The sequence below is a fragment of the Alexandromys fortis genome, unplaced genomic scaffold (assembly GCF_014885135.2).
Source record: "Alexandromys fortis isolate MF-2015 unplaced genomic scaffold, M_Fortis_MF-2015_v1.1 scaffold_24, whole genome shotgun sequence".
In the NCBI taxonomy this organism is placed as follows: Eukaryota; Metazoa; Chordata; class Mammalia; order Rodentia; family Cricetidae; genus Alexandromys; species Alexandromys fortis.
In genome coordinates, this window is record NW_026067906.1 from 8,724,670 (window position 1) to 8,751,024 (window position 26,355).

Consider the following 26,355-nt stretch of genomic DNA (forward strand, 5'->3'; position numbering starts at 1 on the left):
AAAGAGTAAGAAAGTTTTCCTGAATATTTCGGTTAAACTAACAATTTGCTTGATTTACAAACCCCTTCACTGTAGATGTTGCAGAAGGAAATGGTCACTGTGACTTACACATAAGTAACAGCATACAGAACGACAGAAGGTGCAGTGCAGGGCCAGTTGTCCCCACCAGGGAAGAGTGCAGTCTAATCCAAAGGCTAATGTGACCAAACCTGTCAGGTGTTGGCGTACCGCTGTGGATGACATTGTGAGTTGGTACGATAACTTTAGGAGAATGTCAGGGAGTTTCCTAAAAGAGTCATTGTACACCACAGAATTCCAATTTTTATGTTTACCCAAGACATCAAGATAGTGGATTTACTTTTAGGATTTATTATTTTTATTTTATGTGTATGGTATTTTGCCTGTATGTGTTTGTCCATCATTTGTGTGCCTGGTGCCAGTGGGACACAGACGAGGGCCTTATCCACCACCTACTCATGAAAACATGAAAAGTAGGAAGCATTATTCAGGCCTCTTTTTCTTTTCATTTCCAATTCAGGGTGTATGTTTTACTAATTGAGGTTTCGGGGAGGAAAATATAAGAACACAGTTGGTCAGGTGGATAGATAAATGGCTGTTTCTTAATTTCAGATCCATATATTTGCTTTTGTTTGAGAATATTTACAAATAGATTTACTGTCATAGACAAATGAGGAGGGACCAGGATGGCTCTAATAAAAATGTCATGTTTGTAGTGGGAAGGAATGGGTCTCAGCAAAATGACATCCCTGACTGACCCCTTTACATGTAAAGTGATGTCAGCATTTATTTTCATTTGTATTCTGCCCAAAGCATGTATAAAGAAGTCTAAGTTTATGTTGGCATTTATTTAAATAATATCAGATTATTTCAGCCAGTTTTAAGAGAACTTTTAAGGGCCCTGTATTTTACTCATATTTGAAAAGTCTGTTGTGCAGGCTAAATTTGGGATTCTTCACATGGTGGATGAAGTCAGTTACAGCTGCCCTCTCCTCTTCCGTCTGCTTAATTCTTTTCTAGTCATTGCTCTCCTGTCTTTAACTCATGACCATTTGACAATAGTAAATGTTCAGGATCTGATATACTTCTCTTTCCTTCCTCCTTTAGCCTCTGCCATCTTACTGTTTAAAACTTTACATTATGTTCCCTAGAAGCCCCAGGACTGCTTAGGCCACTGCCCATTTTCTGAGCTCCTCAAAGAAGTATGGTAGTTGCCATGCTAGAGAAAGATATTCCTTCGTTTGGAAATATCAGTTACAATTTGTCTTTATACGTCCATCAAATGCTTAAGGAAATGGTTGGTGCCCAGTAATTTTTGAAAAGAGGTAAACAATGGAACAATTTGGTGAAGGGCAGTAAAGTAAAACAGGAAAAAAAAGGAAAGAAAAACGTTTTTGGTCTTTTGAAGGATTTTTCAGGAAAAAATGGCTTATTACAATAAAAAGAGAAAAACAGCTTTTGGACTCACCTGCATATCTTATTTATGCTTTCATAGTAACATGAGTAGCTGCTTCAGATAAGACTTTATTTTTACTAGCTGTAACTTTATTGAGTTTTAGACATTACTGAGTTTGTAAAATGGTCTTTTATTTCCTCTCTTTTTGTCCCAGTGTACATAAGTATGTAAAATTGTAAATAAGTTATAAATAATGCAAAGAGTTAGCAGGCAGTGTGTACGTGCCTGTAATCCTAGTTTAAAAGTGACTGAGGCAGGAGGATCATGAATTGAAATCTAGTATGGACTACAGAGTAAGACCCTGTCAGAGACAGGGCAATGGGGTGCTGGCTTAGGGTCCCTGCATTTCCTTTGAGCTTTCGCTGTTTTGGTTTTGTTTTCTCTCATAGGAGTTCTGAAATCCGCTGTATGAATTGCTTCATGTGGGTTTCTAAATCAACTCCATACAAAGAAAGCAAGATTAATGCTTTTGTTAGTTTATTTTTTTCAGTAGTGGTCAGTTTTGCTATTCTTTATTTATCCCCTTTAGATTGTATACGCTGTAATTCCTCTAGTAACTTTCTTCCAGTGTTGGAAACTTTGTGACCTGAAATATAAGTTGGGGGGGGGGTATTACTACAGAACTGAAAAAGAATTTTCACAGCACAGATGACCTCACCTATTCCTATGTACTGTTACTTTAGACTCTGCTTTTTTTGTTTTTTAATGTTTGGTAAATTAAGAGCCATAAAGTAGAATGGGAAGTAAGATGCTGTGAGTCTGTATTAAAAGGTAATAGCTGAAAGCAAGATAGAAAATAGCAAACCCTGTTAACAGAAATTGTGTTTCCAAGAAACAAGATCAGGACCATTTTAACTATATAAGTGTAAACTTTTGAATCCTTATAGAAGCATACATCAGTGATATAGTAACATCAAAGATGATCTTTGATGCCAGAGTGAATTAATAGAGAAAGGGTAAATTCCATTTTGGTGTTTGATTAACGTGAGCAAGGAGTAGGAAATAGAAGAGGAAGATTTGCACCAGAGGAACCTGACCTAATCCGTATGTACTCAGCTTTGTACACTGAGTTTGTTTCGTTTGTTGGCTTGTTTGTTTTCAGTTGCGTTTTTGAGATTGTTGAAATCCTAGGATAAAATATATGTGCTCTCTCATGGTCATTTGGTACCAATGTTCTTGTATTTTCAGGTTTTTAAGTTTGACTTTAACCCTCTGCTCTTTCCTCCTTGGGAATCCCAGAACCTTATATGGTCAAGACTTAGCTTTCAGACTTTCAGTAAAATGCAAGGCACCATTCCAAAAGAAAAAAAATGCAGGCTGGCTTTTACTTTGTCTTCAGTGTTATTGGCTGCCTCTATTACCACAGTAGCTGAATTACTAAGAACCTTATGTGCTGCATTAGTAGTCGTTTTGCTAAGGGAAAATTCCTTTTGTGGTGGTATTTCTATGCTAGAATTAACATTAACAAATGGCTCATGGCAGTGGGAATATAATTTGATTTTAAAAAATAAATTGCTAAGCAGTTTTGGTTGTTTTGTCTTGCCGTAAATATAGGAGCTATGCAGTCTCTGATGTGTCACACCTAAGAAATACAGAATTTGTTGGTGGTACAGTGTTAACGAAACTGGAAATAGAAATTGCTACTTGAGGGTCTTTCCGCCGTGGTATTGCTGCTGTTTGAACAGAGGACACGTGAAAGGGTGTGAGCAGCCTGAAACCTAGCCAGCATGCTGTTGGATAACTTCTTTCAACCTCACTGCTTCTTATTCACACCTAGCAGAATTATCATTTTCCCTTAATAAAATGATTTTTCTGGGTGATTGTTAGGATCACGTAATTATACCTTTAACTGTAAGGCAGCTTGATATTTTGTTGACAATCCTGTCGGTTTACAGTACCATTTAGGAAAAGGGAAGCTTATTTTCTGTCATAGTAAGTCAGTCTGTGACATACAGTTTCTGTGATCTTGCTGAGCAAGATTGCCATCTTATATACTGAGTCCTACTGGTGAAACTGCATCATTCTCCTCCTACAGAATTCAGTACTTGGATACCGTCTCATGTGTTCTAGATACTGTCAGAACAGTGACAAGTAAGGTAGGGCCTTGGTTTTGAGGGTTCCTTGTATAGTAGAGACTGACAAGGGAGAAGAAGAATATAGAAATGGCCGAGAGGAGTAAATAATTACAGCACTGTTTTAAGTGTGTTAGGACAGGTATGTTCATAATGTCAGAGAAAACAGTCATTCTATCCCAGAAACGTTTATACAAGATGGAGAAGATGTTGAAATAAATGCTGAGGTCTAAGAGAAGGTGAAATTGAGCAATTTGGAGTGTACGCCAGTGCCTTAACTATTGCCTAGCGACCCCCAAGAACATCCATCCATTGTCCTCCTCCAAGAGCTACCAAGTTCTAAACTACACTCGTTCTTAGGACCAAAATGATTGGAAGTTCTGGGCAGCAGATCCCCCGCCCCGTCCCCCTCAACTGTTTTCTCCCTTGAACTTCCAATTAGAGGAATTTGTAGGAAAGAGAATTACCTTAATCTTGGAAGGCAGTGACTGTGGTCAGCACACCTTGTAAAGACCTACCACACTAAGGACCAGTCTCCAACAGGAACTCCTGAGGAAGATGCTCAGACTCTAGCCAAACTGAAACAGAACCTAAGAATGTGCTTTTGTGTTTCCAGCATGGGATTTTGTTTCATTTAAGAACTTTAGTTATCTAAGCAGAATTTTATAATGTCTGACTTTCTAACAGAGAAACTTATGCTGTGCTAAACCTTTTAATGGGAGACTGCTTCCATAAATATGCAAACTGTAATTTTACTTCATCATTGAATGTGTAGTTGGATAATAACTTCTGTGTGGTCAGTGGTTTATAAAATTTGTATGCAAAGTTTCTCTTCCCCATGTTAAATTTTAATGAACTATTGATTATTATCTGTATCAAAGATTCAGACTTGACAGTGCAGTGTTCAGCTTATTCATTGTATAGTAATACAGATAAGATTCTAGGGAGTGGTGTTTCTGAATTCATTTATAGGTACTCTTATGTGTGATGGACCAAGCTTATTATAAGAAACGCTTAATCATTTTTAGCATTGATCTAGATTCTGTAATTGATGCTAAAATGCAACAGTAATTCCCATTAAATATTGGTTATCCATAATTTCCATCAATCAGTTAGGAAACATTTCAGAATCTTTCTATAGAAACCCTTTTGGTGTACTCTTTGTAACTTTTTTTTTTCTTATTGTGACAAGGTAACATGGAGCCCAGACTAGTTTCAGACTTACTATGTAGCAGAAGATGACTTTGAATTCCTAATCTCTCTGCCTCCATTTCCAAGTGATACCGAATTACAGGCGTCTATTTCCAGGCCTTGCTATTTTCTTTATAGCCAAACTATTTCCTTTAATATTAAGAAGATATAGTAAGGAAACATTGTAATAGGACAGATTTTACCATGAAAGAGTTCCAAAGGGCCTCCCAAACTATGAGGGTATAGCTAGAAAAAAATGCCAAACACCAGGTCCTAACAAATAGTCCAAAGAATATAAACCAGCAGAAACACAGGATATATAGTTTTCCAGCTCATCTTCTGAGTTTTTGAGACAGTCTGGTACAGCCCACATTGACCTCAGACTCACTGTGTAAGTCTCGCTGAGTTCCTGACTACTCTCACCTCCGTCTCTCAAAGGATGAGGATGCGCCACCACGTGGGCTTTCCTTCATGGTTCGTTGTATGTGGGGTCATGTTGGCTCACTTGAGTAAGGAACTCTTACGTTGCTGAGGAAAATAGAAAGAAGGTGCCACGCATTATTTTACCATAAAAGCCTTTCCTTCCTATGAGTTTCTACCACCTTATATGGCCCCCAGTTGCTCTAGCTATATCCTACTGTAATGGTATTTTTCTCAGGCAGAAATAACTATGTATTAATTACTTTGTTTTTATTTTTAGCACTGGTTAGAAACTTTACTCGTGTTTATACTTATGCTTTGCACTTGATAAAATATCCATAAATTCATTCCATATTTCTCCATAAATTAGTTCATTGATGACAATTAGGCTATGTTCTAGTTTGATTCTCTGTTGGCTGTGATAAATACCATGAAAAAGCAACTTGGGGAGGAAAAGGTTTATTTGCCTTACAGAGCACAGTTCATGGTTGAGAGGGAAACCAAGACAGTAACCTGGTTTTACGAACTGAAGCAAAGCCCTGGGAGGAGTGCTGTTACTGGCTTGCTCAGCTACATCTTTTTATATGTCCTACACCTCAGAATGGTACTGCTTATAGTGGACTGCTCTCATGGCCCTCCTACATCAATACCTGCAGGGTGTTCAGAGGGAAGTGCTTTTTCAGTTGAAATTCTCTTCCCAGATTTGCTTAGGTCTGTATCAAGCTGGGAAAAAAAAAAAACTATGACAGTATGTGAATTAATTATTTAAAGGTATTTAAACTTACCAGGTTTTCATGGATAATTTTGTGAGCATATCCTAGAATGAAATTGCATTGACCAGAAGCCATAGGCATTTTAAGTTTTGATAGGAGCACACATTTAGGAATATTATTGTGCATTGTGCTGCAGCTGCTATTTAGTCAGTTTTATAGCCTGTTGGTTAGAGACACAGGTAGTAGAACCAGAATTGTGAGTTATAAACCCAGACTTGCTTGTTATCAGCTATTAAATTATGATATGATAGTAGTTCTTAAATATTGGGTTGCTATGGAGATAATTTAGTTACTGCATGTGAAGCACTTAGAACAGTTTCTAGCATATTCAGAAGTGGAATAGAAAGGTTGGTGTTTATTTGGGAGGTAGATTCAATGAATTGTGAACTCCTAGCACTTGACCTCCTTAAAGGTTTTGTTTAGTTTTGTTCCCATTTTCTTTGTTTGCTTAGAGCACTACACTTGGGCTCTTTATTTGTTTCTCTTCAAGGTAATGCTTCTGATTGTGATTCTTGTTGTAGTTGTTTTTGTCTGTATGGATATTGTGGAATGCATATATGTCTGCACCATGTGTGTGTCTGGTGGCCAAGGAGGGCCAGAAAGGGCATAGGATTTATACCCTGGAATGACAGCCAGTTGTGAGCCACCAAGTAGTCTCCAGGTCTTGGAACATAGATTGCCTGAAAGAGCAGTCAATATTCTTAACCACTGAGCCGTCTCTCCAGCCACTGTTGTTCTTTGTTGTTTCCATTTTGGAAATTCTCAGTCTTTCCTGTGACATAAACTTCTCTTACTGTGTTTTAAATATGCTGTTTGTGCCTTACCATCTGTTCCTCTAGATCAGCTACCATGGGCAGCAATGCTTATAAATCTACTGAGACTCTATGTTGTAGAATAGATTTATGTAGCACAAATAATAAAAACCCAGAGACAGTGGGGTTCAAGCTGAAGATAAGAAAATCAAAGCAACCAAGTCACTAGAGCGCTCTTCCCTCTACCAAGATTCAGACGGGTAATCCCGCAATGCTCTCCACCAACCTCAGACTCGGCACTACCACACTCCACTGTGCTCCTGTCTCTCCCCCTTTATATGCCTCTCTCCCGCCCAGCCTCGGCTCTCCTGTCTCCACCTCCCTAGTGCTGGTATTAAAGGCCTGTGATCACACCTTTGTGTGAGCTGTTTCTCTTTTAGGTAGATTCAATCTTACTCAGGGTGGCCTTAAACTAACAGAGATCCACCGGCCTCTGCAGACCTGGGATTAAAGGTGTGTGCCACCACACCCTCTGGTCTGTGTGGCTAACTAGTAGGGCTGCTTTGCCCTCTGATCTTCAGACAAGTTTTAGTTATTAAAACACAAATAATATGCCACTGTAGATTTAAGTACTCCTTAAGATAGAAATTCTGGGACCATTATGAGAGGTTTTGTTTCCTTCACCTATGCCCCCAAATCTCGGTTAATACTTTAGTCCATACAATTTATAATAGCTCTTTTTATTTTATATTTTATTGCATATATAAAATAAAAACATATTATATTTAAAATATATTTATATATTTTACTTTATATTTCTTCCTATTGGACTATAAAGTATGTGAGTGCAGAAATCTAGTCTGTGGTTCTTCACCATTGCATTCCTAGCAGCCAACACTGTGGGCACTCAATAATTGTTGAATTGGTGGAGAAACCATGTTCTCTATCTATCTGACTTGCTGAACCTTGAAGAAGCAACTAGATGATAAAAACTATGATATATTTGTTTTTGGAAAGCCATAAGAACTGTAATGTCCTCACTAGAAGACACTTTGGCAAAACAACTCAGTGACTTAAAGATGTTTTGTCAATTAATAATTTGGTATGCATTCCGACTTATTTTCATTTGTCAGATCAAGGGCAAGAATTGCATCTTGATGCGTAATTTTGGGCTGTGCTAAGAATTGACTTAGGACTTAATGAATGCCAGGCTGTATTCCCAGCCCTCTTTCTCAGACAGGCTTTCATAGCTTACCCAGCCTGGTCTAGAACACACTCTGTATCCCACATTGGCCTTGAACTTAGGGTCCTCTTTCCTCAGTCACACTGTACTCATATTCTTCTCTAACCTGTTTTTTCTTTTCATTTGCTTGAGTAAAATTGCAGATACTTTTATTTCCTCCCTTCAACTGACGCTGTTTTCTCATTGGTAAATTGATTTGCTAAACTCTTATGTCTGAGTTTGTAATCATGATTGCTAAACTCAGGCTTTGCTTTTCTTTTTTCATAATTAAAAATTTATATCTCAAAGACAGAAGTAAGTGATTTCTAGTCCCTTGTCAAGTAAATCATTGAAATAACATTTTTAGGTACTATATAATGTATAGACAGATTTTGTTTTTTAGGAATCATAGTTGAGAATAAAGACTGTAAATTATGAATCTGTAATAAGATAGCATGTCTCACATATAACTAAATATAATTGTATGTGAGGTTAGTGTTTTGATTCCGTCTCAATGTTTATTATGTACTTATGGATTAGCCACTGTGCAAAGGAAATCAAGGAGACTGTGCCCTCTAGTGCTTGATAGATTGTACAGAGTGGGCAATTAGTAAAAATTATTAATGAGAGAATGATGCTAGAATTTGAATCATTTCATAGTTCTAAGAATTTTAAACTTCAGAAGAAGTGTTCTAAGTCCCTAAATGAAAATGTAGCCTCTAAAATTTTAGGTTTAACTTCTGCTTTTTAGATCTTTATTCACAAAGGGGAAAACTATAAGTAGATTTGAACATGTCTTAATCTTTGGATATCTGTTTCCAGTTTTGAGGTGTTCTTATTCAAATACTTAGTGTTGAGTGAGTGTTTAAGCAGTGTTTAAACTTTCTCCATAGAAATTTAATTATTTGCAAAATTTTTGTCATGTTAATTACTTTTTAATAGTCTATTTGCCATCTCTAGTTCACCCAGCTAATAAATATATAGTGTCGTTTTTACTGTCAAAGAAAAGACACTATCAATATAATAGCACAGGTGTAAGCTGTTTCCTTTACTGAAACAAGGGTTCCTTCTGGATTAATAACTATGTTGAAACTGTCTTGGACTGCTTTGGTCATTTTATCATTTGGATGTATCCTGCTTACATGGTGGGGCAGTAGAAAGCTTAAACCTTCTGCAGTGTGGAAGTGCTCCTTGCTTTCATAATTAGGTAGTAGATGGCCTCTGTAGATTCTCACACTTAGTTATTGGGCAGTTCTTAGTGCAAGGCCATGGTGCTTGTTACTTTGTGTAAGAATACAGCTTGGAGTCCTTATTAGCTAACTCACACTTATAATTCCTCTTTTAAAATGTCTTGCTGAACTTTAAAATGGAATGAAACCATGATTTGGACACTGACATTTCAGTTCCTCTTCAGGCAGACTGACATGTCAACATGTCTGTGACACGACTGTGTGGACTGTTTCCTAGTGTAGCCACAGATTGTTGTTTCTGTCACTAGAGTTTTGTTTCTTGTAAGAGTCATACAGAGTTTATGTTTTCATGTTGTCCTTTACATGCCAATAACCGGTACTAATGATTAGGCATAAGCATTTTAATTATTGCTGGCAATTAAATTTTCACACTAAATTGCTATAATTACGTGCATATACAACTGCTGTTTTCCATTGCTCTGCTTTTTGCATCTTATCTAATTTGCATGACTAAGCTTATGGAAGGCTGTTTGAAGGAGGCTTGGGATCCCCAAGATACTCTTAGTGCACCATCTAAAACTTCTGTCCATTTGTAGGTGGAACTCTTACCACAGTGTAGTAAAGGTAATATTTGACAGTTTTTCTTCATTTAACATTCTTTTAAAATTTAAAGAGGGGAAAATGTTTACTCTTAGAATAAAAATATTAAAAATGAAAAAAGTTAAGTGGGAAGGATTTAGCACCTGAGTGTGTAGTTACAGAAAAACAGTAGCCTAGTCATTTGATGGGTACTGCTTTGTGTTGTTAATTCATGGGCCTCTCATTGTAAACTTTTGAGTTGCTGGATACTGTTGTTACTGTCATCTTTCCAGAAGCTCTATCTCGGCAGGTGAGCAGTCCTCCCAAGGAGATGACTCCCAGACAGTCTGCCTCCAGAGTGTGCATTTAACAAAAACACTTTGGGAAGGACTAGAACGGTATTAGAACCTATTTTAAGTACTATTGTTTCTGTAGTTGTGATTTTGCCTAATTAAACTATATAGATGCTGAATACGTTGGTTTTGACCTATTTTAGGAATACAGTTTAATGTTATCAAAGCTAAACAGGTTCAATACAAAATTTGTCTTTGGGCTCTGCCTTGAAGTTTTGTTTTTTTTGGTAGCCCCTTTATGCATACTTCAATTTTTTTTATGCACACACATGAGACAATAAAAACAGAAATCTAACATACTTGAACCAGTTTGTTGAGTAAGTTTGCAGCTCCAATTAATGTGCTGCCTGGACCTAAAATTAAAGGATGAAGACGTCTCCCACAGCCATTAACTGTTGGTATTGGCCTGGATGTGCATTCAGTAAAAACTTAAGCCATGCCTGTTAAGATTTTAGAAATATATTTGATTCATTGTTTCTTACCTTGTATGGCTCAATAACTGAACAAATTTAGTCAAGTATTTGAAGTCTGCAAGTCACATGTCTCTTAATGTGCTGCATGTGTTAGCTTCTGATTCTTCTAGCAACAGCATTTTTTATACCTTGCCAGTGTATGTGTGGCTTATAAATGAACAGTTTGAACAATTTACACCTTGAATTTGAGATGTAAATAGAATACAAGTTTGTGATAGTGATAGCATTAATTCATATTAAAACATTACAACTTATGAACTAAGCAGATTTAGCATTAATTATTTTACATATTTGTGCTATTTTTGCATTATATTAAGTTAAATTTACACATATTTAAAATTCAGATATTCATTTATTATAAAATAGATATTTCCTATGTGCAATTTTTTCAAGTAGCCTTCATCAAATGAAGAAACTTGAAAAATACATCTTTTTTCCCCCTAAACATTTTCATAAGAAGGCAACTAAAACTCTTCTGGATCCTACTCCCCTTTATCTTTACCACGTTCTACTTCACGTTGTTTGTTATATACAAGGCTCTGTTACACAGTTATTTTTACTTTAAACGCAGATATATATCTCCTGTAGGAAAATGAGATTCTGTTTCAAATGGCTAATCTAACTGTATAGAAGTTTATTAAGATGTATAGACTTTGGGTTGGGTTAATTTTGGTGTTTGAAGGGTTTTTATTTGTAAGTTTTTCATGTTAAAACATTTTTTTCTTTGCTGATTGAATAAAATGCTATAGATGTCTTTATTCTAAGCAGAGTATACTGATCTCATAATTTACTTCTGTTGGTGGACTTTTTTGTTCTGCCAGCCCACTTTCAAATAACCACACAGAGACTTATTATTAATTATAAATGCTCAGCCAACAACTTAGGCTTGTTACTAACTAGCTCTTATAACTTAAATTAACCTATTCCTATTCATCTATGTGCTGCCCCAAGGCTCAGTTACCTCATCTAACGTATTGCCCACCCTGTTTGCTCTGCATCTCATGACTTCTCCTTGAGACTCCTGAGACTCCGCCCTTCTTCCCTGCATTTTCTCTGCACCAAAACTCCTGCCTAGACATCGGCCAGTCAGCTCTATTAACCAATGGAAGTAATACGTATTCACAGTGAACAAAAGGGTTATTCCATAGCGAACTTCTTGTTTATGATTTTACAATCACTTTCCTTCATTTTTTTTAACAATTTCAGGTCCCATTATTTTATTTGTTTGTTTTAAGATACAATTATGTCATTTCACTCCTCAGATCTTTTTTTTTTTTGGTTTTCCGAGACAGGGTTTCTCTGTAGCTTTGGAGCCTGTCCTGGCACTAGCTCTTGTCGACCAGGCTGGCCTCGAACTCACAGAGATTCGCCTGCGTCTGCCTCCTGAGTGCTGGGATTAAAGGCGTGCGCCACCACCGCCCGGCTTAGATCTTATTATTTTAAGAAATTACCTCAGTGTAGTAATTTCCTAGTTTATATGTATTGCCAAAACTGAAAGTTTGCAAGTTAAATACATATTCAGATTTCTAAGCTCATTTATTCAGAAATAATAAAATCACTGTATTTCCCCCTCTGTCTACACTTTGAAACTCTAGTTTTCATCCCCATAAGTGGCTTTCCCTTGCCCTTTATTATTAATTTTCATTAAACCTTATAGTTTCTCAAAGTTTCAACATAAACCCTTAATCCCAGGAGGCAGAGGCAGGTGGGCCTCTGACTTTAGGCCGGCCTGTTCTGTGTAGGAAGTTTCAGGCTAGCCAGCACTACAAAGTGTGTCTTTTTTTTCTTAAGTCACTTAGATTTTCTTCCTATAGTTCCACCCTTGTTATTTGCTGCCGCCGCCCATGCCTAGGATGAAGATCGCCATTCCTCTCCATATGCTTCTGGTGATGATTTTGAGATCCTGATGGGATCATGAAATTCCTCTGCTGTAAAACTGTGTGCGTTTTCAAATACCTTGATTTCTTCTGTCTCTCACTGCTGTTACTCTGAGCCACTATTACTGCAGGAGCATGGTATATCATTTTCTAAAAAGTCTCCTGTATGTTTGACTTTTCTTTGAAACCATAATTGCATTTGCATTATAAACATTCGTTGAGCAATCTTATATTTTGTATTGATGATAATTAGAATTCTGTCTTGGAGTCTATGAGAATTGGCAAAAAGTGAAGAGAACTCAGTGGTTTTTTTTTTTTAGGAAAATGATCATTATGCTTAGAAATATCTCCAGTAAGTTAACATGAAGTATCATTTTCTTTTAAATAACATTCTGTAAAGTACTTCCTAACACAGTCAAGTTTTGTATCACTTCTTTGTTTTGATTTTACATAGCTGTGGTCGTCAAATCCCTTATAATTATTTTACCTTTAACCACTGCCCACAAACAAAAGGCCACAAGTTTAAATTAATAATAACTGCTACCTATCAATTTATGATCAGAATATGTTCTAAGTACTTTGGACCCTTCTATGACTTATAAATTGTTGAAGGGGAGTCGCAGATGTATATGAATTTTTAATGTTTAATGTTCGAGAATTTTAGTGATATGTAAATGTCAGCTTCTTCCCTGGACTGGAAATACTAAGATACTAATGCCACAGGGTGTGTGTGTGTGTGTGTGTGTGTGTGTTGAAGCCAGAGGCGGATGTGCAGTGTTTTCTCTGTTGCTCTTATAAGACAGGATCTTGGTGACCTGGAGCTCATCACTTTAACCCCCCTGGGATCTTGTTGGCTCCCTCCGCCTAGCGCTGGGATTCAGGTGCATATCTGTGCCTAGCTTTTCATATGAGGCCTGGGGACCCAGACTCGGATTTTCATGCTTGTGCTGCAAATACTTCACCAGCTGAGCCATTTCCTCTGCCCCTCATGATTTTCTTCTTCAGAGAAATGGTACTAGCAGCATTTGTCTTGTTTCTGGAGAAAGTACATGTATTGTGGAATCAGAGACAACTCTGTTAGTGTCCAGACTGTCACTTATGCTACTTCTTCAAACTTGTAAATCCTTTTAGGTCTTTTAAAGTCTGCACTCATGTGTCCTTTCACATGCCAAATGCCATACAAAGTATTAAGTTATCAAAAACTTGGTTTTTATTAAACCTTTGTGTTAGCAGTAAGATAAATTGATGGTGAGCAATTAAGCAAAAATACGTAACATGTTGTAGGGTAAGTGACGTGGAGAAAATGGTAGGGCAGGAGTTTGTGGGTTTTATGTGGAGACCAGAAAAGACCTTATCAGAAAGGTGACATTTGCTGGTGCCTGGAGCTCATCGCTAGTGCTTGCCTAGCATGTATGAGACCCTGGGATCTGTTCCCAATACCACTGTCCCATTCCCACTCCCTACCCCCAAAATCTGTGAAGCTAATTTGTTGTAATTGCTTAGGAACGAAGAGTTGCCGAACAGTTAGGGATTTTTGCTGCTCTGGCAAAGAACGAGAGTTTTCCAGCGCCCTTTTTAGTCATCTCACGACAGCTTATAACTCCAGCTCCACGGGATCCAGCACCCTTCTCTGGGCTCTGCCAAGTGTACACTCACACACATTAATTAGTTAATTGAAAGAAGACATTTAGACAAAGACTCTTGTTTTATCTGACATCAGTCATCCCCAAACTGCTTTCACTTACATTGAAATGGTCTTTACAAGGCTCATTTGTAGGGATAACCGAACATACACTATCGCACGCGCGCGCGCGCGCACGCGCGCGCGCGCGCACGCGCGCGCGCATACACACACACACCCCCTACTGACAGGGGGCTCATCCTTTCTACTGTACTTCACTATATGGTTTGTATGCCCTGTTCTATGTGGTCTCCTTTGAGGAGAGAGACTTTTGTAACAGCTCATTGGCTCAAAAGTGAGTGCCTTTGTATTATTTATTTTAGGCTATGCAACACTGGTGTCTGCTGTAGGAATCCTTGACCACCCAAAAGCAGGTGGTGTGCTGTCACTGACTGTCGGCCTCCTCTTTGGGGCCTTAGTGAACTTGAGGGTGTGACAGCGTCTCAAGAATTCAGGAACATTTGGGTTTGTTTTCCCAGCTGCATGAAGGGCCTTGTCTTATATTCTGGGAATGTGATTCTACAGCTCTGGAAAAACTATATTTTAATCATAGGTACAGTTTTTGCTGATGGATGCAAACTTGGACTTCGTATGCTGAGTCGACTCCATAGTAGTCAACGTCTCAACTTGGATTGATGAGCTAAAAATTTCTCTATACTTCTGCTAACTGCGACCTAGTTAAGCAATCGGACATTTTACTTAAACAGCACAGCAACAAAATGACTTTTAATTGGGGGGGGGTGTGCACTGTTAAAATTACAACCCATTAGACTTGGTGAGTTTCCAACCTAAGAGCTTAGTGATACCCTCAATGTAGTTTTGATTTTTGTATAATTATGTTCTCTACTTTCTGTAGCAACAGATAAAATGTTAGATACCAGCATTGGGGACCTTGCCACCCATGGTTTTGCTCAGAACACTGGGGGGAAAAATCTCATGGTGAAATACAGGATGTATATGCTTTTGCTGGTTATTTTGAATACAAACCAACTATGAAATTATGTTAAATAAAATGTCAGCAAAAATGGAGTTTACTGTAGATAGCACAGAAAAGAGGAGCTGTGTGTTTCTGTGTGTTTTATCTTTCAGATCAGTTTTGCCATTCAAATCTTTTTGTTTTCTTTTTAGAAGATAGTTTCTTTTCCTAAGTATAAGCAGATACTTTGGTTGAGCGCTGGTTAGGTATTTGTTTGTTTGTGTTTATGCTTTTTTAGGATAGGATCTCCCTTTGTAGCATTGGTTGGCTTTATTCATGATGCTCTTATCTCTCCATTCTCCAGTGAGGGATTCTGGGATTGGGTTTCCTGGACTGAAGTTTCAGGCAGTTGTGAGCCACCATGTGTCGGTATTGGTAACTGGGCCTGGTTTCTCAGTGAGAACAGGAGCCCTCTGAACTTCTGTGCCACCTCTCTGGTCCCTTCTCCAGGTTTCCTTATTTATGCTTAAGTTTTGAAGATTCGATGAGTTCTTATAGATTACATTAATATTTACAGAGTCGTGTTAGAAATGAGGATTTAAAATATCAAATAAAATTACAATAACTTAGAAATAAATTTTTCTGATCTATGAGATAACAAAACAAGTAAAGTGCTTTTCCTACAAGACTTACGGTCTGAGGTCTGTCTGGTACCCACATAGAGGCAGAAGGAAAGAACTGACTCCACAGAATTATTCTCTTACCTCCACACACATGCGTGTGTGCACACCCACATGCATACAGTAATAATACATTAATTTTTTCCCATGCTACATAAAGAATATTTTAAAATCAAAACTATTTTCTTTTAAAAACTTGAATTTCACATTGGTGATGTATTAGTTGCATGTCTATTATTGGTATTAATTTCTGTTCTTGAAATGATAGACTTTGTTCATTTTAAAGAAATCAATTTTCCAGAAATCAAATTCACCATATACTCGCTGTGGCTTGTCATTAGGGAAAAGTACTGCCCATTAGAAAAGTAGCTAGTTGTAACAAGCTGCTTGTATAAATGCTTCTGAAGACACCTGTCATGTCCAGAAAAGGGCTTTAATGTATATTTCCTGCTTTATGCCGTGGCGTATTAGACGAACACTACCCAGGAGTTGAGATCTGATACGGTTTACATCTTTATTACTATTGCTTTTGCTTTTCAAGTGTTACTTGTCACCAAGTCACGGGGAAATAATTTTTGATGTTATTTTGAAAATAATTTGGTAATTTCCTAAAAGGCTCTTGGATCCTTTCCATTCCCTAATCTCCTAATAGACCACCTTTTGGAAATCTCCGCTATAGTCAGTAAAGGTGTTATTACTTAGTTATAATACGTTGCTTGCTAAGTATATCTGTCTTTTGTTTTGTTGAGGCAGGCCCTTGCTATGGAACTCACTGTGTAAATCAGGCTGGCTTCAAATTGTTGGCATTCACTTACCTCCATCTTCCTGATGCAAAGACTGCAGATGTGTGCCTACATGTGTGGCTTGATTTGTTTTGTTACATTTTAGTGGGTTGTGTTGGTTTTCCTGCTTGGGTTGGCATAAAGAGTAGTCGCCTGCCATACTATTATGTGGATTTAAGGGAGGACTCGCGGAATCTAGTGTCGTTGTACTGTTTGATGGCTGTACAGTCGTGATTGTTACAGATTAATTTACAGAGGATAGATTTAAAGATGCATAAAGCAGAAGTTTTAATCTGTTGACTTGTTTTTCAGACTGTTGATTCAATTTTTTTCTAGTCATGCTTTCTATTTTGTTTTCAGGCTTGCATTGATGACAATGTTGATATGGTGAAGTTTCTGGTAGAAAATGGAGCAAATATCAATCAACCTGACAATGAAGGCTGGATACCACTCCATGCAGCCGCTTCCTGTGGATATCTTGATATTGCAGAGTAAGCCAGTTCTGTGTTTTAGTGTTATACTAATATCAAAAACATTTTGTAAAAATCCTTGTGAACGTTTAATCCTGCAACCTTAATTCCTAAAAATTCTTTTCAGGAAAGAAAGCTAGCAATTCTTGTGCATCCAAAATATTAAGTTTCTTAATGCTGGCGCCTTTTGCATTTTGTATTAAAATCAGTAATGCATACATTGTCCATTTGTTTTCTTTTGGGTGTAGCTATAGTCTGACTGAATGATGCAGGGTTAGTAGTTAGCAGTCTTGTCTACTGTGTAGTCATGAAATCGTCAGAAAGGAACAGTTCTTAACTGAGTTCTGTTGCTAAACGGAGAATAATGCATAATTCTCCAATTGACCTCATTAGTTTTTCTTAAGATCATTTTCTGGAAGTATATCTTGTAGTGAGAGTCACTCTATTCTCAACTGCCTTTTATGTATGAGTACTTTGTTCAAACATTTTGTATGTGAATATAGATATATTAAAATGTTTCTGTTAAATTAGTTTTTATTACTATGCATACCATTGTATAATCTATTTTCTTATATCCGATTTTAACAAGTACTAAATACTGAATATGTTAAGCACAGTAAAATGAACAAGAACTACTAAAGTAGAGCACTTTTGAAATACTTTCATAAAGATATGTGAAAGAGTTAAAAGGGGGGGGAACCAACTACTGTTTGCAGACCATAGTTGGCAGCAAGAAGGGACTATTGTAATTAACTTTTAGTAAGCCTTCATTGTGAATCTCACTGTGGTTTTTATTTTCTGCATGTATATGAAAATTGGATATATATGTTTTAAGGGGAAACAATATAGTGTAATAAAAAATGGCCTGGCCTAGAAACAGGAAGATTTGTATTTCTTCAGATTTATTTTATGTTTGCCACTAATCTGTTAGAGGTTTGTTTCTTCTTTCTGAGACCTGAACTGTTTGCTATACACTAAAGAAGTCTTGGTAGATATGTGTGAGGTGTTTGTGGGTACAGATGTGCATGCACATGAGTGTGTATGTGTTTGAAGGACAGGGGGCAGCTCTGGTATTGTTTATCAGATGCTTTCTAATGTAGTTTTGAAGCAGGGTATCTCACTGGTCTGGAACTAGGTAGTAGATGAAGCTGGCTGACCCCTAACGTGCAGAGATCTACCGAGCTCCACACCCCTAGCGCTGGGATTAAACTCACATGTCAGCACGGTCTTTATATATATATAAAATTTCTTTGCATAGATTCTGTTGAGTCATAAACCTACTGAGTCAGTTGTCATGCCTTCAGTTATATGTAACAGAATTTAAAATTTAAAACGACTTAGCAAGGACATTTGTCCTATACAATAGTATGTAGTTTTGAAGAATGGCTTCATTCATTCATTCAGATTTATTAAACTATTTAATATTATCATCAAGGACTTGGACCATTTCAGGATTTTCTTCTGAATATCCTACCTACAGATTTTAGTCTTAGCCATGTTTCCTGTTGTTCACAAGATTATTACTACAGTTCGAGAATTGTGGCTTTATACATACATTCACATCTAAGAGCTTAATTAAAAATGGGTCAATAATTTGGCTATTGTAAGTAGTACTACAGTAAGCATTGATGTGCCATTGTCTCTGATATATCAGTGTCTTAGGGTTTCTGTTGTGATAAAACATCATGAGCAAAAGCAGCTTGGAGAGGAAAGGGATTATTTCAGTTTACAGCTCTCAGGTCACATCTGTGATTGAAGAACTTCAGGGCAGGTACTCTAGGTGGGAACCTGGAAACAGGAACCAAAACAGAGGCCTTAGAGGAATACTGCTTACAGGTTTGCTCACTCATGGCTTGTTCAGCCTGCTTTCTTATACAACCCACGACCACCTGCCTAGGAGTGGTACCATGTCATCCACAGTGAGCTGGGCCCTCTCCAATCAATCACTGATTAAGAAAGTGTTCCACAGGGTTGCCTGCAGGCCAATCTGATGAAGGCATTTTCTCAACTAACGTTCCCTCTTCCTAGATGACCCTAGCTTGTGTCAAGTTGACATAAAACTAGCCAGCACCCTTGGCTTAGAATCCTTGATGCAAATGCCCGGAAGTTTGTGGCATAGTAGGGTTATATAAGAGATAGACTTTTAGATCTATTTTGAGAAAGTTCACTTCTGACTTCCATAGTGGCTGCACTAGTTTAACTTCTGAGCAGGCTTCTCTGTTGCCATGACCTTGCCATCATTTGGTGGTCTTTTTTAATGACTACCTTTACAACTGGGATGAGACAGAATCTCAATGTAGTTTTGATTTGCATTTCTTTGATGGTGCATTTCTTGTAGTGAAAATGAACATTTTTAAATGTTTTCTGTCATTTGTGTTTTATCTTTTAAGAACGTTCTTCTCATGTTAGTTTTTTCAGTTCTTGTGTGTTCTTGATATTAATTTATGTAAAAAATACAAACTATAATTTTTTTCTCTCACTATATGCTGTCTCTTCACTTGAATATTTCCTTTACTAAACAGAAGCTTTCTAGTTTGATGAAATTTCCCTTGTTAGTTGTTGGCATCATTTCCTGTGAGACTCGAGTCTTGTTCGGAAAGTCTTTCCTGTTCCCATTCAGGTGTTACCCCTGCTATTTTCATTTTAACAGTTCAGAGGATTAGATCTTTGATCCTGTGCAGTTGATCTTAATACAGGGAAGCGATAGGGATCCGGTTTCATTCTTTTGTGTGTGGCTATGCAGTTTTATTATCATCACTGTCTGTTGAAGAGGCTATTTCAGTGTGTATTTTTTAACATGTTTTCCAAAGTCAGGTGCCTACATGTGTTTACATTTGGCTTGACTCTAATACTCCACTGATCTCCGTGTCTGTTTCGTGCTGGTACCTTGCTCTGCCATGGCTCTGTGATAAAATTTGCAACAGATTATGCTGATAGCTCCAGCACTGTGCTTTTGTTCAGCAGTGCTTTGACTATCAAGGTCTTTTGTGCTTCTTTGTGAATAAGATGGTTTAACCTTGGGGTTTTGATGAGTTGTGTAGAATCTGTAGATTGTTTTTGGTAGTATATATACATTTTTCTAGTCTATGAGTATGGCAAATCTTTCCATTTTCTGATGTCTTTTTCAGTTTCCTTCGTGACTTTTGTACAGTTTTCATTGTAGAATCTTTTCCCTTCCTTTGTTAGGTTTAGTGTGATATAATTCATGGTATTACCAAGATGTTTGTGGGTTTTATTTAATTTTTTGGAGGCAGTTATGGACGTTTTTCCCCTTTCTTTCCAAAATGTTTATTATTGGCATATAGTAAAACTGTTGGTTTTTATGTTGACTTTTATATCCTACTGTTGTGCTGATGCTTTTTATCACCTCTAAGAGTTTTCTGGTGGGGTCTTTAGGGCCTCTTTATTTTTAGAACCAAGTCATCTACAGGTTAGAAGGCTTTGATGTCTTCATTTTCTACTTATACTCGAATCATTTTTTTTTCCTTGGTCTACTGTTTTTTCTGTGTTGATTTTAACATACTAATTACTTTTCAAGTTAAGCATCTTTTGAAGCTCGTACATTTACATTTGATGTACTTCAGCCTATGACAGTTGCCTTTACTTGGTTAACAAATTATACTGTAATTCTTGAAGAAGCCCTACTCTTTTGTAATGTGTTCCAAGAGTGCACATTGCTACTGGATTGGTAATTTCTTCATTCATAATCCAGTAGAGCTGTTATTCTTTAGTCCTCTCTTCGTGGCTAGACATTATAGGATCAAAATAACACAACATTGCTAATCAGCTTTGTCATGTATTGTACATACATTCGTCCGAGTGTCCAATACTAGCGACAGTGTTTTGTTTTTGGTATTTTCTTTCTGTCTTTAGGGTATTTGACTTGTGAATTCGTTGAATGATTTGTTTTGTGTTTGCGGTAGATTTTATTATATCACCTGTGCGGCCTGGTACTTGACATGTAGCTTAGGCTGGCCTCAAACTAATGAATCTCCACCCTCAGCCCAGGATTATAGGCATGCACCCTTTATCCAGCTGGAATAATTCTTTGTTCTCAGTGATGCTACCAAGTTGACAGTACCATGTCGTTCATTGGTTGAGTTTAGCTTTAGAGTCTTTTCCATTTAAATTTTTTTTAGGTAAAATACCAATTAATTTTTTCGGTAAAATAATCATGTAATTCCTCCTATACCCTATAAATAGCCATTTATAAAAATTTTTCTACTAATATCCTAATTGGATTTTTAAATCTAAGTATTAGTGAAAATAAGTAAGCCTCCCTTTATAGGTAAGTGACAAAAATAGCAAAAATATTCCTCCAATCTATATTTTAAAAATGACATGCTATTCTGGGGGCCACTCATATTAGGATATAGAGATAGGTGTGTGTTTGTTTCATGTGTATGCCTGTGTATGTCACAGTTTTACCTGTCCTGCTTAATTAACCAGTGAACATTTTAGATAAATAATTATACCTCTAGTCTTGGCAGATGTCTTTTTTTTTAATTCTTGGGAAATATAGGGATTACTATATTTATTTTAAAAAATATTTTGAGTGATTTAATTAATGTTTTAGTTGCTGAAACAGTTCTTTGTATTTTACTTTCATTGCTATATTCCCCTTTTAAGCTTCCACTATAAATGCTTAAGGAATGCTTTTATCTTGAGTAGCCGTATGTTGGAGGAGGCTGCTTGTTGGTTCCCTCCTGCTCAGCCCCGAAATCATCACACAGAAACTGTATTAATTAAATCGCTGCTTGGCTTATTAGCTCTAGCTTCTTATTGGCTAACTCTTACATATTATTTAGGCCATTTCTATTAATCTGTGTATCGCCACGTGGCTGTAGTTTACTGGCTAAAGTTCCCTTGTCTGTCTCTGGTGGGGGGCTACATGATTTCTCTCTGACTCCCCCTTTCTTTCTCCAAGCATTCAGTTTAGTTTTCCCCACCTACCTAAGTTCTACCCTGCTATAGGTCCAAAGCAGTTGCTTTATTTATTAATGGTAATCACAGCATACAGAAGGAAATCCCACATCAGCCATAAAATTTTCTAATATAAAAAAATTAATCCTATATTAAGTTAGCCATATATAGTCTCAATAGAATATAGCCTGATTAATTGGTACTCTAATATATCTTCTTTTATGGAGCAGTATTAAAGATTTTATATCTCAAAAGGCTTGTAGCATTAAATAGCATTTTCCATCGTCTTATTTATAGTGCATGGTAAAAGGCTTCATATCTTTGTCACTTGGTCATTAAGGACTTGGCTATTTAAGGATATAACTTTAAGATGTTTGTGGTGGTTTAGTTATGGTTTGGTCTTTCCTCTTTATAACTTTGATCCATAAGCTCTACCAAAGTCCACAAAACTTTTGTTGACTCACCAGCAAAATATGTCCACTGTCTAACTACTTTTTACCATCTCCTTTATTTTCTCTGATACTGGGCACTGTTGCTTTACACTGGGTTGTTATAGTTCCTGCACCAAACTGTCTCTTCTCTCCACCTGTTTTTCTTGGTGTAGATGACAGGATGCTGTTATAGTACCTCAAGCTGGGGAACATAACAGACTTACTCAGAGCCTCCAGTGCATTTATACTGTGTTCAGGGTAGAAAGACAGTGACCCCCAAGAGTCTGATTTGTCTGCCATTCACCACTCTGACTTTCTGACTCTATCTTTGGCCATTTTCTAGATTATTCTATAACTATTATGGTCTCCTTGCTGAGCCTTTAGACTAGCTAGACATCTTCCTTTATGGTCTTAGTCCCTCTGTCTAAAATTCAGTATTGGTATTTTTTTTAATTTTTAGTTTTTAAAAATTACACAATATAATTTGATCATGTTCTTTTCCTCCAACTCCTCCTAGATCCTACCCACCTGGAGTGATTTGAATAGGCATGGCCCCCATAGACTCGTGTGTTTGAGTGATTATGGCCTTGTTGGAGGAAGTGTGTCACTGTAGAGGCAGGCTTTGTGGTCATATATGCTCAAACTACACTCGGGGTGGTACTCTCCTTCTGCTACCTGCGGCTCAAGATGTAGAACTCTTAGCTACAGCTCTATCTCCAGTACCATGTCTGCCTGCATGCTGCCATATATTGTACAAGTTCTAATTGGTATTAATAATAAAAACTCAGAGCCAGATATTGGGACAAATGCTGAAAGATCAGAGAGACAAAAGAGCAAGCCACAGCCAGCTCTTACCTTGCTAACTCCTCAGCTGAAAAAGAGCCAACCTCATGTCTCTTCCTAGCTTATAGTCCTCTTTCTGCTGAGCCATATCACTTTCTGTCTGTCTCTACAGACCTACAGACCTCTATGATTAACTAGTGGCTAGCTCCACCCTCTGATCTTCAGGCAAACTTTATGTATTAGAGCACAACAAAATATCACCACAGTCGTATCCTGCCATGATGATAATGGAGTAAACCTCTGACACTGTAAGCCAGCCCCAATTAAATGTTTACCATAAAAGAGTTGCCATGGTCATGGTGTCTCTTCACAGCAGTAGAAACCCTAACTAAGACACCATACAACTTCATAACTTCATCTTTATATTTCCCCTCCCGCCCTACCCCCAAAAACAAAAACAAAAATCTACACAGTAGTGAAAATCAAGCAAGCAACAGCTAATAAGAAAAAAAAAATGCCAAAGAATAAAGTTAATAAAGATAACATTCAGGTATTTTTATGTTTGTGTTGTCCAACATCCCCTGGGCATGGGACATGCTCAGACCTATATAGGTGCAAGCAAGATGGAGTCTCAGCCCTGAGGGGAAGTGGACATGGGGTCCCACCCCTAACCAAGAAGCTATTTGCACTTGATTCCTGCCAGCAAAGGGAAAATCAGTTTTCACCAATAAACAATCAGTTGCTTGTATATCAACCACATTTCAGATTAGACCCCATGCTCAGTTAGATTGCTAATTTTTCAAAAATTAGTTATGTCTTCTTAGCCACTAAGGCCCTATTTACATTATGTAATTTATTTGGATAGTCCCATGTAGATGAAACATGCTAAAAATGAAATTTTGCTATAATAACATGAATACTTAAGAAAGACTCAAAGGCAAGTCCCACTGTTACATAAGTAGATGTTGGTGAGACATCTAAAAAATTGGAAGAAAAAACTAGATTATGCATAGAGATTTCTTTGCTTGTTAATTTGAAATATCTGCTTTGAATGCATAACTAAAGCATTACAGGTGTGGCTTGCCATACACTTACAGATATTAGAAACATCCAAACACTTGATCTTCAATATAGGATGAGTAAGTTATTATAATTTATCTTTTTGGTGTTGAAGGAAATGTGTTTTATATATGTGTTGTATCTTATGACCCACCGGGGCCCAGGGGAGGGGTTAACACTAGATTGTGGAGAGAGTATCAGATACAGCATGCAGAGACTTCTGTGCCATGCTGAGTTTGTCTGTTAGTGGGGTACATATTTAGTCTATTCTGTTAGGTAGACTGTCTTTGACAGACCAGGGAGGAGGAACAAGGAAACTAGAGCAGTGGCAGCGAGATTCGCAGTGGTAATAAGGAAAAAACATGACTCATTGACCTAAGGCATTAAAGTAGGCAGGAAAAGTAAAAGGTAGTTGCAGTGGTAACAATAATAGCTGTCATTTGCCCGGTGTTTACTATGTGCCTTTTCACTGTTCTCAGTCCTTAACATAATCTCAGCTCTTTAAAATCACATGAAAATGTATTTTGCTATCCTATAGTTGCCTCATGTATAATCCCAAACTCCTGAAACCCCAGGGAATGTGATTCACAGGTTTGGTGTAGTTCTAGAGTGAAATAGAACATGATCACAATTGATGCAGTCTTTACTTATACCACATAATTATAACTTTCCTTTTTATAGAAATATGAGTTTAATTATAGAATGCTGCTCAAATTGGTGAATATGTAACTTATACTGTATTATTTTCCTGAAATATGAAATTTAGATTCCGATGAAGAATGATATATTAATAAGTCTTAATAAATGAGGAAAAGAAGTCGAAGAAAAATCACATTTAGGAAATGACAGAGCTAGTATTTGAGTCAAGATAGTCTAGCTTTTCAAATTTACATTTTCAGCTCAAACAAGATTATGCCTCTTTTCTTGCCTTTATAATTGGGAGGATTATATGGTTAAGTTTATTTAAGTTTAGGAAGTTCATTTTGGTTACTCTCCTTTGGGGTACCAGTGGGAAAAGTTCAGTAGCAACCAGAATACAATTTTATAATATACATCATGGTTTTCTTCAAGTCTAAGATTATGTCCTTCTAATTCAATGTATTCTTTGCCAGTTAAAACATAACATTTTTTAATGCAAGTTTATTTTTAGCTCAAAGGATATTTTTCTTCGTAGTGCTGTTATCTGTGCCGACAAATGTTACAGTTTAGCTTAATGCTGCATGGTCTTGTTCTTTGGCTTCCTTTTGCTTTGTTAGGACCAGTGTTTGAGTATGCACACAAAAACCTTGGGAAATGGTGGGTGGTCACTGTGGTTATTGTTGGAACTAACCAGAGACTTTAGCAAGTTAATGAATGTCAACCAGTTATTAGAGGTGAGTGCTGAACTCAGATTCTTCAGAACATAAAGAGAGTGCTTGTCTCTGCCTAGCCAACTTTTGAGTTATAGATTAAAATTGATGCTGTGAGATTCTGTTTACTTTTGTATGTCCTTATAAAATATTTAGTTATAAATGATAATTCTAGAATACTACATAGTTTCATCAAGTATATGCTGAATGCATGAATGCATACTTCCTAGACCTTGAGCTTTTTCAGCAGTTGCAGAACTTGGCTTTCTTTCATTTCTCGGGCATCTGTCATGCTTGTGTGCTTTTGGATTGTTTGGCTTTGATGGGTGTTTCTTTGAAATTGTGCTTCATAAAACTCACCCTTTGACCATGGCAGTTGCTCTGAGGTGTGTACTTTGTTTTCAGTCTGTATGTCCTTTGAGTGACTTCTAACACCCCAGTAGACGCATTCTGAATGTAGTCTCTGAGGTTTGCCTGCCAGATTGACTTACATACTGTCTTGACGCAGAGCAGTTTCGCACATCTTTTCTGCCTTAGACTCCTCTGTTTGGAATATTTAAGAAAATACTCTTTTTTAGTTTTCTGTTACATATGTTAAAGCTATATACCTCAATTCAAGTATAATCTCTCTTTATAGAAGTTCCATGAATAAGTTTCAAATATTAAGGTTTAGACTGGTATGTTAATGTTTTGTTTGAAAGCTAAACATACTACAGAAAACTTATATAACTAAAGGATCTTTCCCAATCTGTACCCAAAGCAGCGGATACAGATCTTTCCTAAATGTACCGCTTAGGCATAGTCTCCATTAACTGTGTGGCACATAGTCTTTCTCTACTTTCTGTTTCTGTGTCGTGTCGTGTGTGTGTGTGTGTGTGTGTGTGTGTGTGTGTGTGTGTGTGTGT

At 37.2% G+C, this 26,355-nt stretch overlaps 1 protein-coding gene across 6 annotated transcripts in view; it reads left to right on the forward strand.

Annotated features, from left to right (window-relative positions):
* The window catches only part of Ppp1r12a (protein phosphatase 1 regulatory subunit 12A), a 109,938-nt gene that overhangs the window by 22,589 nt on the left and 60,994 nt on the right, over positions 1-26,355 (forward strand). For all 6 annotated transcript variants that reach the window (XM_050135551.1, XM_050135552.1, XM_050135548.1 and 3 more), the window contains exon 2: positions 16,796-16,926. In XM_050135551.1, the coding sequence (XP_049991508.1) occupies positions 16,796-16,926 (131 nt within the window). The remainder of the gene's footprint in view (positions 1-16,795; positions 16,927-26,355) is intronic.